Source organism: Lycium ferocissimum, chromosome 9 (assembly GCF_029784015.1).
Source record: "Lycium ferocissimum isolate CSIRO_LF1 chromosome 9, AGI_CSIRO_Lferr_CH_V1, whole genome shotgun sequence".
Lineage (NCBI taxonomy): Eukaryota > Viridiplantae > Streptophyta > Magnoliopsida > Solanales > Solanaceae > Lycium > Lycium ferocissimum.
The window spans coordinates 58,187,689-58,200,887 of NC_081350.1; the positions used below are offsets into that span (position 1 = coordinate 58,187,689).

The 13,199-nt window shown below is 35.3% G+C and overlaps 1 protein-coding gene across 1 annotated transcript; it reads left to right on the forward strand.

Annotated features, from left to right (window-relative positions):
* LOC132032102 (ribonuclease 3-like protein 3) lies at window positions 1-12,398 on the forward strand. The gene is given in 10 exon segments (XM_059421898.1): window positions 1-496; window positions 499-545; window positions 1,348-1,500; window positions 2,226-2,587; window positions 3,505-3,674; window positions 4,473-4,553; window positions 8,193-8,632; window positions 9,652-9,804; window positions 10,630-10,991; window positions 11,931-12,398. Coding segments are annotated over 10 exon segments (2,292 nt in total). The 5' UTR covers window positions 1-147; the 3' UTR covers window positions 12,106-12,398.
* Window positions 12,399-13,199: the final 801 nt, after the last annotated feature.

A 13,199-nucleotide genomic window follows, 5' to 3' on the forward strand; every position in this document is an offset into this window, starting at 1 on the left:
TTTTGACAGTTACAAACACCACCATCATCTTCCCACATACGCTACTTCAAAATCCTTCAGACCAAGAACATACACACACACACACACACACACTCTTTCTCTCCTCTAATAAAAACTCTACCAAAATAACTGAGTTGGATCAAAGATATGTATTCACCGGAATCTTGGGTCACAGTGACATACCCCAACAAGACCCTAATAATACCCAACGAATTATCAGATGATGAAGTCATCACAGACATGACCACATCCGTTAGAGCAGTTGAACAAATCTTGAATTACAAATTCAAGAAACCCAAACTCCTTGAAGAAGCCTTAACTCATTCTTCTTGCATTGATTCTCCTTCATACCAACGCCTCGAGTTTGTTGGTGATGCTGCTCTTGGTTTAGCCGTATCGAATTACGTTTATTTGGCTTACCCAGGACTTCACCCTGGTCAACTCTCTCTCCTTCGCGCCGCTAATATTAGCACTGAGAAACTTGCTAGAGTCAACGTTGTTTTTATAAATATGTCCGCCACAATATCATTGGCCTTGATTTAAAGGTACTTTTTGAGAATATTTACTTAGCATTTTGGCTGCTAATGCTGTTATTGAGAACATATAATATAACTTAATTGAAATATCAGTTCCAAGAACTTGGCCGTTATATGTTTTTATAGAGGATGATTGTTACAGAGAGACTTAACTTTATTTGTACTTCCTCTGTCCTAACTTATGTGCTACTTTTCACTTCTCGAGATTCTATCTATGTGATTTTTACTAATAGTTAAAATATTTTTTTAATCAAATTGAGATGAGAAGAATTGCAACTTATAGTATTTTTTGTATAGTTTTTGATATGGATGTGATAGCTGAGTACTGTGATTCTTCGCTCGATAAATTCTTGCCATCATGCTCCTGCTTTAGCGAGTGGGAAAAGGTTCATGATTCGAGTCTTGCCGCCACTTATTAATAATATCATAATTTTAATTTTAAAATATTAAGTTGATCTAATTCATTTTAGCTTCAAAAAGATTAGACAAACTGACTCTCGGAAAGCGAAAAGTGAAAAGCACCACATTAATAGGGACGGAGGTAGTACTTGATAAAATTAACCCCATTTGTTATGTGTGCCAAATTAAAAAAATTAAGCTTAAGGAACACTAATTAAAGTGAGGAGAAGTGATATAAGTTTATATATAACATGCTGGTTTGGGAAAAATGTTATGTGGGGTTAGCTTATTTTTTATTTATTTGTGGCAAGCTCAGTTTCAACTTTTGTTTCCCAATTATTAGTTTGCCTTGAATTGATTATGATGATTCTTTTGGGAATAGTGAATTGAGGGACTTAAATTTTGGATATAGGTGAAAGAATTCGTGATAACGGTAGGACAGGAGGAGCAGGCGGAGTTCCATGGAGGAGCAATGAAGGCACCGAAGGTTCTTGCTGACATTGTGGAGTCGGTGGCTGCCGCTGTATATGTGGATTGTGGCTTTGATCTGAAGGCTCTTTGGGTGGTCAGTTATCTCTCCTTTAGCTGTTTATATATATTGGTTGATCATGCTTTCTGAATTCTGATCTTTTCTTTTTTCATGAATTTTTGTTGTATCTCGAGAAGGTAATTTGGTTGAGTTAAAAAGTCTAGGAATTGTGCAGGGCTTAATGTTTATAATGTTCTATATAAAATCCCTTTTTAATTCATATATAATAAATACTTGCTTACTCAGCGCAAGAACTCACTTGAACAATATTCCACTTTCAATGAAGTTTGCTAATCTTGTTAGTTTCAGTCTTGACACCTTACTTCTCCAAAAGTGCTTTAATACATCTGTGTTCCTTAAGAAGAAACGGCACAGTTAACGGTTACTCCTAAAAAAGAAGTCATTTTTTATTTATTTTTTGGAACTGTGCTAAGGCTCATATCTGTGAAAACAAATATTTAGTTTTTCTTCTCTAGAATATCATGTTGGATCTGTTTACAGTGAAATATGTTTATGTGACCTAACTAAGGAAGGTTTTGAAGTTGTATGGGACTCTGTGTGTGTGAGAGAGAGAGTATGTTTCAAATTTCCTAAAGGTACTCACATGAAAGGAGTGTTTCTTCTGTTTTTTCAGTTTTGCGTTATTGAAAAGCCAATTCAATTTGCTTTTTTCTTTCCTCAACCTAGAAATCTGGTTTTTGTCTTGCAGATGAGAAATGATATCTTCATGTTCTGATTAGTTTTGTTCCATTTTGTATTAGATATTTAGAGGCCTCCTCGAGCCTATTATCACGCTGGACTTGTTGTCACAACAACCGCAGCCTGTAACCATGCTGTATGAGCTTTGCCAGAAAGTCGGGCACAAAGTAGATATAAAGCATTGGAGAAAAGGAGAGAAAGACATAGCTAGTGTTTATGTTGATGGTCAGTTTATTGGCTCCGCTTCTTCTGAGAACAAGGAAAATGCTAAACTTCACGCTGCAAAGGCTGCACTCAAAAAGTTGGCCTATAAATCTACTGGTAAGTTGGATATTGAAGTCGAACCAAACACAGAGATTGAAGGAGCAAAGCAGAAGCTCAATGAGCTATGTGGGAGAAAGAAATGGCCTGTACCAACTTACAGGTTTAAGCTCTTCCTTTGGGAGATAAGATTGTTGCTTATTACAGTTGCATGCTGAATCTTTATCTGCAAAACTTGGTTTATGTGGAAACAACTCTTTTAGTCTTGGTTTATGTGGAAACAACTCTTTTAGTCTGTTCCAAAAAAAGAATGACAACTTTCTAAACTTGGAAATAGTTTAACTCAATATTTTCATTTTACCCTTAATAGGAAGCTTTTATAACTTACAGAAATGTTATGGAACAATTAAGACCACAAGTTTCAAAATACTTATAAACACACAAATTTTATGGCATGTTTATGACTGCAAGTTCCAGAAGTCCTTCTTTCTTTCTTAAACTCCTGCCTATTCAAACTTTGTCACATAAACTGGAACCATAGGGAAATCTTAGTACTATTTTCTTCTTTTGGCTGCATATTTCTTTGTCAGTTCAGATGAGGAAATTTGCATGGGAAATTGTAACCACACGCTCAAACCTGGCTCGATCTTGAGCAGCGGATGTGTGACCAACCTATAGGCTCATGTCACAAGTTCGAATTCTAGCTAGTGAACCAACTCTGGTATTTAAGTGGAGTAGGGAGAGGGGCAGGTTATTATCCATCAAGTTTCGAAGCAGTAAACAATGAATATATCAGTTAGAATAAAGAATATATTGCCAACTTGTACTTTTCTGCTGGCAGAAAATAACTGAAATCAACCAAGTGTAGTCTCTACAGCTATTCCTGGATGTGTGGAGTTTAATATTTCGAGTAAATTTGACTTCATATTTTCAGATTGCAATGCGTGTTTTTCCGTTGTTTCTTTTTTCGAGTTTGTGTATCTAATCAGCAGATGCCTGTTTGTTGTTTTGTGGTAAACATATTTGAACTGTGCGACACTTTGATTTAGTTTCCTAATTGTTTGCTTCATTTGGGTGCAGAATCGAGAAACAGGTAGGTCCTGCTCACGATAAGAGGTTTATATGTTCTGTGCAAGTTGCAGTTGCTGAAGGTGTGCTTGCGACGGGAGAGGAGAAGTCGCGAGTAAAAGATGCAGAGAATTCTGCTGCTTCAGCGATGATTTGGGGTCTGCAATATTCTAGGCTCATTTAACGGTACATTGTCTATGGTAGTTCAAATAATTGGGTCTTTGGGCTAGGCAGACTGCAAGAAAGAGTGTAAAATAAGTAGTGTTACTAATGTTCGTATAATTTGAAATCCATGACTTGTTTAGTTTCTAGTGCTTGTGTAGCACTCTTCTTTGTTGCTATATTAAGATGCGTAAGTGATAAAATATTGTTGTAGCTCCATCTTATCATGATAATGAGATTTGGCCAATACAAAGAAGATTTGCACAGTTGTACCACAAACTATTATATAGCACATGGCGAGATGCTTCACATCTCTTGCACTTTTTGTTAAAATTAAAACCAATAGAGGGAGCAAAGCTACTCGTCTTAAACTCTAATTCACTATATGTCTGGATCCTTGACAAATTGAAGCTACTTGTAGTTAGCGTTGTATTGATGGTTCCTTTAAGAAATTTCTTGATGTCGTTCATCGAGTATCTTCTGGAGATGTCAGCTGAATCCAGAGCTAAAAGCTAATGGAACTTTAGCCCCAATATTACCCTACTGAAACGATGCACATTCATAAGCATCTCTGCTTGCCCCTAGGGCTTTGGTCTTGTGTGGTAAGAGCAGCTTGTAAAATGTGAGTTAATCGCACGTCACAAGTTCGAATTCTACTAAACACAAGTACCGTACACCTTGACCCTTGGGATTCCTCGGTTATTAAAAAAAGATCTCTGCTTTTGAGTGTGATGTTCATGCTGCCCTGTTCTGTGCCATTTCGTTACAACTACAACTTTTGCTGTTGATCATCATCGCTTTATACTGTTTCACTGAAGTCATTGAGGTTATCCACTTGTGTTTCAATCATATCGACATGCAAGAGGACTATTGTTGGGAGACTGTTGAAACTCATCAAAGTTTTTATTATTTAGAGGCTCTTGTAAGTTGTAACATAGCCGTTTCACCATTAAAATCATGTTAGCCAAGTCTATTAATTTCTCTACTTGTTTCATTGATTACTAAATATGAAAAGTATTTAAAGCGTCATGCTCTATCACTATTTTTTCTTTGGTTGGCGTGGGGGTGGGGGTGCGGGGTCCTCCAGTGCTCGGACTGAGTTCCCTCATTGAGAATTACATTACAACCATGATCAAATGAAAAAAGTTGGGAGAAATTTTAGTATTTACCAAAGAGGAAGACGGAAAAGAAACAAAAATAAATGAATAAAAGGTGAACAAACAGAAGTTAATTTCTTCTGGGTAGCTTTTCCATCCTCCACTTGTTCAATAAACTCGGGGCTCTAAATTAAAGGAGATTTTTGAGAGTTGACATTAAAAAATTGAGTCACAAGTTTCAATTATGTGATAAGAGAGGAGATTTTTTATTTTGTGAGACGCATAACCAACATTATTTATATGAGTTTAACTCATTATTCGACAAGTGGACTCATGGGTCCCACAAGCTTCTTTCTAAAAAAAAAAAAAAAACATTATTAAAGCCTACATTTTTCCTTATTAAGATGCTAAAGTGTTTTCTAAATCTCAACTTGGGCGGCATCCTAGCATATCTTGTGTTCGAAAGTTTTAATTGCTGCAAGGTCTCTCTTTACTCTCATAGTCTCATTATAGTTTTTAATTGAAGTTGACTCACATAAGTAATGTTGGTCATGTGATTCACAAAATAAAATTTCTCATGTCAGTATGCATCTGACTAGTTTTCTTCTTATGTAGAGATATTTCCGTTAAAGAAAATGGTTATTCACCCAGATAAATTAACTAATAAAACATTATTGTGTTCTGTTAACTAAGTTATTACTAAGAAGGGGACAAACACATTAACTAAGCCTGAACATATAAAATAGCTTAAAAGAGTAATCGTGGGAGTTTCATAATAGAGGTCCCTAATTTTTATGAAGTTAGGGATCGCAATAGGGCAGATTAAGTCTTTCCCTGCTAGGATGCCCTATTTAGGTTCCGCCCTACCCTGTCCAGTTTAGCCCCCCCTGCTCTGCCCCCTTTAACCCCCCATTTAAGTTTTTTTTTTTTCAATTTTGTAATATTCTATTTACTTATTTTAATTATTTTAAAGGAAAATTAATTGATTCGTGTCAAAAGTAGCTTAAAACATTGACTTGAGTCTCTTACTAGTTGATACTACTAGTTAGTTACTAAATAATTTTTCCTATTAATTAAAGCGTACTAAAATACAAAAAAAGAGCACAATTAGTTTGAGACGGACCAATATAGTAGATAAAAATGAAAACTCTCCTCTTTATTTGATGAAACATTTAAATGGGTTCATCCGTATACTTCCATTAATAAGCAGATTGAGAAATTAAAGGGTGTTAAACATTCTTGTATTCAGTTACGTTTTGTTATATTGTAATTTGTAATTTAATAAAATACATATGTATAAGTTTACAACTATTGAAGTCTCAGTTGAGCCTCATCCAATTTCTTTAATCATTTGGTCCTATACCAGGCTAGAGGGGAACTCCCCTCCCCGCTGGAAAAGATCGGCTTTCATTATCATTAGTTAAGTGTGAAATTAAGAAAGAGAGATGTGCCTAAATCGCATTGTAAGTAAATTGTGCACGTTAAGAGAACAAGAAGGATGTTCGTAGTAGTGGCGGATTTTACCAGTTTTAATTATTATAAATAAAATTTAATCTTCTTATTCTGCTCATTTATTTCATATATAACATCATTAACTTATATAATTGGTATTTCTCACCCTTTTTTGCATCTCGAAAACAATTTTTTTTTTTTACAAATAAATTTGCTACATAGATTTTGAAAAAGAAAAATAACATGATTTTAAAGAAGAAAAAAAAGAAGAAATAAAGGTTGATAATAAAAGTATAAAATAGGCAATTAAAAAATCAATTGACATATGAGTGGAAAAAGTGCCTATTGCTCAAAGTTGAGGGAGAAGTTTGATTTTTAAAGCAAGTGGAGTGTTGTAAAGGAAATGTTTAAATAAAGATTAAAAATTGCTTTGGAAAAGGAAATATCAAATAATTTGTTTAATTAATTAATCAATTCGTATACGATGAGTTTTAAGGAAAAAAAGATTTGTTCAATTTATTTAGAGTTAAGGGTCAAAAACACACCTCAAATATCACTTCTATTTTTAGTTTTCTAACTAAACTACCACCAACTGATGTGCATAACACACCTCAATTATTAGTTGTTCAGTTTTCCTACCTCATGTATCAGGTAGGAAAAGTGAACAACTAATGATTGAAGTATGTTTTGCAAACCAATTAGTGATAATTTAGGTATGTTTTGCAAATCAATTGGTAATAGTTTATGTATGAAACTTTCATATCTCATAGCCCAGGTAGAAAACTTAAAAAAAAAAAAAAAATTGAGGTATGTTTTAACCCTTATCTCATTTAATTATAATTTAAAACAAAAATATCACACTAGTATAAATTTAGAACAAAATGATCATACTTACTAGTAAAAAGAACAGTAACTACAACAAAATAATGCTAGTATGGAATTAAATATAAAAATTAATCTAAATATAAAAATTTAAATTACTATACCGTATAATACGTAGGAAAGTACAAATTTAGAAGAGGTAACTGTTAGTACAAGTACTTCGCAATATAATTTTCCCAAACATCGGTCTTCCCTAAACCCTGTTCCACAACAGTTTCACAACTCCTTTTCCTTGTTTAAATACTTTAACTTTTCTTGGGAATACTGATGCCTCATTTGTCGCACTTATTGGAGGTCTGAATCTGAATGGTTCAGATCTTAAGCCATTAAGTGTATTTATTTGCATTAAGATTTAAGCACTTATTGGATCTTAATAGGGTGCTTGTCATTAAGATCTTAAACGTCTTAATATCATTAAAGTATTTTTTGTATGAATTTTTTTTTTTACCACCCTCACCCTCAACCACACCCACCCCCTCTAACCCGCTACCCGTCCGCCCTGGACTGCGACCCCGCCGGCATCGACCACGCCGTCCGCTTCGCCCCTGCCCGCGTCACTTTCAAAGCTCCGGCCGCTACCCGCGCTCCTCCGCACGCTGTCCGACCAACCCCAGTCGACTGACCAATGATCGCCCGCTACCCTCTGCTCCCCGCTCCCCGGCACCCCTTTCGCCCGCCCCGCTCCCGCGCTGACCACGGCTCTGCCGCCCTCACTGCCTCCGGCACCTACCGCTTTGACCACCCACTTCACCCACCCGCTCACGCCCGCTCCGCCACCCTTCCGCGACTATGAATCATCTTCACCATTACTAGTGAACATAAATATTTTATTTTTATCAAATAATATTTATTTTATTATATTTATTTTCTAATATTTAGTTATTTTTTATTTGAATTGTATATTTATTATGTTTAAATGAATACATTATGCACATTCAGATGTTGAAAATAAACAATCTTAATCATTCAATGTTCAGACCTAGAAATAACATCTTAATCATTCAGATGTGCATTCAGATACAAACGTCTAAATCTTAATAAAAACAAATGAGGCATGACACAATAACTCAGATATACCACCATCATCTTCCCACAAACAACTTTGAGAAAAGCCCGTTCAGAAAACAAAGCATAATTATTCGATCAGAACTATGTATTCGCCAGAATCTTGGGTCACATTAACATACCCCAGCAAGACCCTAATAATATCTGATGACGATGAAGTCATCACAGACATGGCTACATCCGTTAGAGCAGTTGAACAAATCTTGAATTACGAATTCAAGAAACCCAAACTTCTCGAAGAAGCCTTAACTCATTCTTCTTGCACTGATTCTCCTTCATACCAACGGCTCGAATTCGTTGGTGATGCTGCTCTTGGCTTAGCCGTATCTAATTACGTTTATTTGGCTTACCCGGAACTTGACCCTGGTCAATTATCTCTCCTTCGCGCCGCTAATATTAGCACCGAGAAACTTGCTAGAGTTGCTGTTAAACATTGCTTTTATAAATATGTCCGCCACAATACCACTGGCCTTGATGAAAAGGTACATTTTGAGAATATTTACGCAGCACCCTTTTTTGTTTGTCATTATACTTTTAGCTGCTATAGCAAAATGCTGTTAATATAACCTAATTGAAATATCAATTCCAAGAACTTGGGCGCTATATGTTGTTATAGAGAGATTTGACTGTATTTGTACTCCCTCTGTCCCTTATGTGCTACTTTTCGGTTCTCGAGGTTCTACCTATATTATGTGATCTTTGACCAATATTTTAAAATGTATTTTTTTTCATCAAATTGACAGGAGAAGAATTACAACCAAGGGCTGATTAGGACTCCCGCCTTCGGCAAAATATTACCCATATATATAAGGTTTTTAGTTTTTTTATTATATATATATATATATATATATAGATAGATAGATTTACCCTAAATACAAGAGAAGAGGTTGGTTCAGTGGTTTAGGGGTTCAAAATTTACCTTGAGTTTCCAAGTTCCAATCCCAGTCACTAGATTTTTATTTTTCAAACCCCCTCGGTAAAAATCCTGGATCTGCTACAGTATTTTTTGTACAATTTTTTATCTGAATGCGATAGCTGAGTACTATAATTCTTCGCTCGATCAATTCTTGCCATCACGCTCCTGCTTTAGCGAGTGGGCAAAGTTTCAGGATTCGAGTCTTGCCGCCACTTATTAACAATATCTTAATTTTAATTTTAAAATATCAAGTTAATCTAATTCAATTTAGCTTCAAAGATTAGACAAATTGACTCTTGAAAAGCGGAGGTAGTACTTGAAAAAAATTAACCACACGTGTTATGTCATATGTGTACCAAATAAAAAATTAAGCTTAAGGAACACTAATTAAAGTGAGGAGAAGAGATATAAGTTTTTATATAACATCTGGTTTGGGGAAAATATTATGTGGGGTTAGTTTATTTTGTATTTATTTGTGGCAAGATCAGTTTCAACTTTTGTTGCCCAATTATTAGTTTGCTTTGAATTGATTGTGATGATTCTTTTGGGAATAGTGAATTGAGGGACTTAAACTTTGGATATTAGGTGAAGGAATTTGTGATAACGGTAGGACAGGAGGAGCAAGCGGAGTTCCATGGAGGAGCAATGAAGGCGCCAAAGGTTCTTGCTGACATTGTGGAGTCAGTGGCAGCTGCTGTATATGTCGATTGTGGCTTTGATCTAAAAGCTCTCTGGGTGGTTAGTTGCTATCTCCTTTGGATGTTTAGATTTATTTGTATATCATGCTTTCTGAATTCTGTTTTTTTTTTTTTCCATGATTTTTTGTTGTAGCTCGAGAAAGTATTTGTGTGGAGTTAAAAAGTCTAGGAATTGTGCAGTGCTTAATATAAGATTCTTTATAAAATCCCCTTTTCTTCATCAAAAATAATTTTATAAAAATGGTTTGCGAGCTGTTGCACAGGAGCTGGGTTTATCCTGTGCACACCCGAAGGGTAGCGGCTGCGGGTTCCCATGTCATCAAAAAATGGGGGCTATGTGTGAGTTGTCAGTAATATTGTCAGTTTCAGTCTTGACACCTTGTCCGCAAATGCTTCAATACATCTGTGTGCGTTAAGAAGAAACGACTGAGTTAACTGTTACTCCTAAAAAGAAGTCATTTTATTTAGTTTTGGCACTATACAAAGCTGATATCCATGAAAATAAATATTTAGTTTTTCTTTTCTTGAATGTCATGTTGGATCTGTTTACAACGAAATATGTTCATGTGACCTAATGAAGCAAGGTTTTGAAGTTGTGTGTGACTGTGTGTGTGTGTGTGAGAGAGAGAGAAAAAGAGTGTGTTTGTGTGTTTCAAATTTACTAATTGAAATTTGAAAATGTTATGATATTGAAAAAGAAAAATGGTAAATTCGCATGAAAGGAGTGTTTCTTCTGTCTTTTCATTTTTGCATTATTGGAAAACCAATCATTTTTTTTTTTCAACCTAGAAATTTGGTATTCTTGTCTTACAGATGAGAAATGATATCCTGATTTTCTTATTAGTTTAGTTTCATTTTCTGTTAGATATTTAGAGGCCTGCTCGAGCCTATTATCACGCTGGACTTGTTGTCACAACAACCTCAACCTGTAACCATGCTGTATGAGCTTTGCCAGAAAGATGGACACCAAGTTGATATAAAGCATTGGAGAAAAGGAGAGAAAGACATAGCTAGTGTCTATGTTGATGGTCAATTTATTGTCTCCGCTTCTTCCGAGAACAAGGAAAATGCTAAACTTCACGCTGCAAAGGCTGCACTCAAAAAGTTGGCCTATAAATCTACCGGTAAGTTGGATATTGAAGTCGAATCAAACACTGAGATTGAAGGAGCAAAGCAGAAGCTGAATGAGCTATGTGGAAGAAAGAAATGGCCCGCACCAACTTACAGGTTTAAACGCTTCCTTTGAGAGATAAAATTGTTGCTCATTACAGTTGCATGCTGAATCTTTATCTGCAAAACTTAGTCCGTTCCAAAAAAGAAAGACAAATTTTCTAATTTTGGAAATAATTTAACTAAAATTTTTCATTTTACCCTTAATAGGAAGCTTTCTCTGCCGCACAAACTGGAACCATAGGGAAATCATATCATAGTACTATTTTCTTCTTTTGGCTGCATATTTCCTTGTCACTTCAGTTGAGGAAATTTGCATGGGAAATTGTAACACACGCTCAAACCTGGCTCAATCTTGAGCAGCGGAGCTGTCTATCTTTTATAGTAGATGTAGTCTTTGGGATATGATTGCGTAGAATAGGTTGGTAAAATTCTAAATACAAGAGAATAAAGGATGAAGTATGATATTAATGGATGTTAGATGTACTAAATTAAGAATATATGCTAACCAACCTCTAGGACTTTTCTTTAACGGCAAAGGTAGTACAGCTGGGGACGTGTGATAGGCGCATGTCACAAGTTCGAACTCTAGCTAGTGAACCAACTCTGGTATTTAAGTGGGAGTAGGGAGAGGGGCGGGTTATTATCCATCAAGTTTCGAAGCAGTAAACAATGAATATATCAGTTAGAATGAAGAATATGTTGCCAACTCAGTTAGAATAAAGAATATATTGCCAACTTGTACTTTTCTGGTGGCAGAAAAAAATGAACTCAATCAAATGTAGTTTCTACAACTATTCCTGGATGTGCGGGGTTTAATATTTCGAGTAGATTCGACTTCATATTTTCAGATCGCAATACGTGTTTTTTCGTTGTTTCTTTTTTCGAGTTTGTGTATCTAATTAGCAGATGTCTTTGTTGTTTTGCGGTAAACATGTTTGAACTGTGTGATACTGTGATTTAGTTTCCTACTTGTTTGCTTTATGATGGGTGCAGAATCGAGAAACAGGTAGGTCCTGCTCACGATAAGAGGTTTATATGTTCTGTGCAAGTTGCAGTTGCTGAAGGTGTGCTTTTTGTGACGGGAGAGGAGAAGTCGCGAGTAAAAGATGCAGAGAATTCTGCTGCTTCAGTGATGATTTGGGGTCTGCAAGATTCTAAGCGCAGTTAACGGTGCACTGTCTATGGTAGTTCAAATAATTGCATCTTTGGGCTAGGCAGACGGCAAGAAAGGTTGTAAAATGTGTTGTGTTATTAGTGTTCATATAATTTGAAATCGATGACTTGTTTAGTTTCTAGTGCTTGTGTGGCACTCTTCTTTGTTGCTATAATATGGTGAATAAGTAGTGAAATGTTGTTGTAGCTCCATCTTATCAGGATAATGAGATTTGGGCAGTACAAAGAAGATTTACACAGTTGTAGCACAAACTATTATATAGCACATGGCGAGATGCTTCACCTGTATTGCAGTTTTTGTCAAAAGTAAAACCAATTGAGGGAGCAAAGCTACTCGTTTTAAACCAACAGAACTTACTTTCTTCTAAGTTGCTTTCATCCTCCACTTGTTCAATAAACTCGGGGTTCTAAATTAAAGGAGAAATTTGAGAGTTGACATTAAAAAGTTGGGACTCAAGTTTCAATTATGTGACAAGAGAGACACTTTAGTGTTGATTATCCAAAATTTATTCTGCAAAGAACTTCAAAGTTTGGAAAAAAGATTTTGAACTAGTTGAGTAGAACTTGACTGTGGTTTTTTAATAAATAAATTGGCTTGGACATTACTGCAAAGGAGATATTCGATCCATTTGTTGTAAGTGGAGAAGATTGCTTAAGCCTTTTCTTTCGTCTGTATATATTATGGCTGAACTGCATTCTTTAAATATTCTATGAGATGTTTAAACATTTATTATCATGAAACATCCTGGTTAGAGATTATCAAACATCCTAAACATCTTAGAGATGCTTAATCATCTCTTAGGATATTTGAAGAACCTGAATTCTTTAGACAATCATTTCATGAATACAATTAATAGATAAAAGATATCGCAAACATTGTATCATTAAGATGCAAAGATCTTAAATTTACATATCAAAATATTTCAATTGTCCTGAGAGATATTTAAACATCAATGAAACATCATGGTCCGGAAGTATTCAAACATCCTAAACATCTAAGATGTTTCAAACATCTATTGGGATGTTCAAGACATTTTAGAAATGTCTAAACATCTCTTATGATGTTTGAAGAACCTGCAATATTCTTTA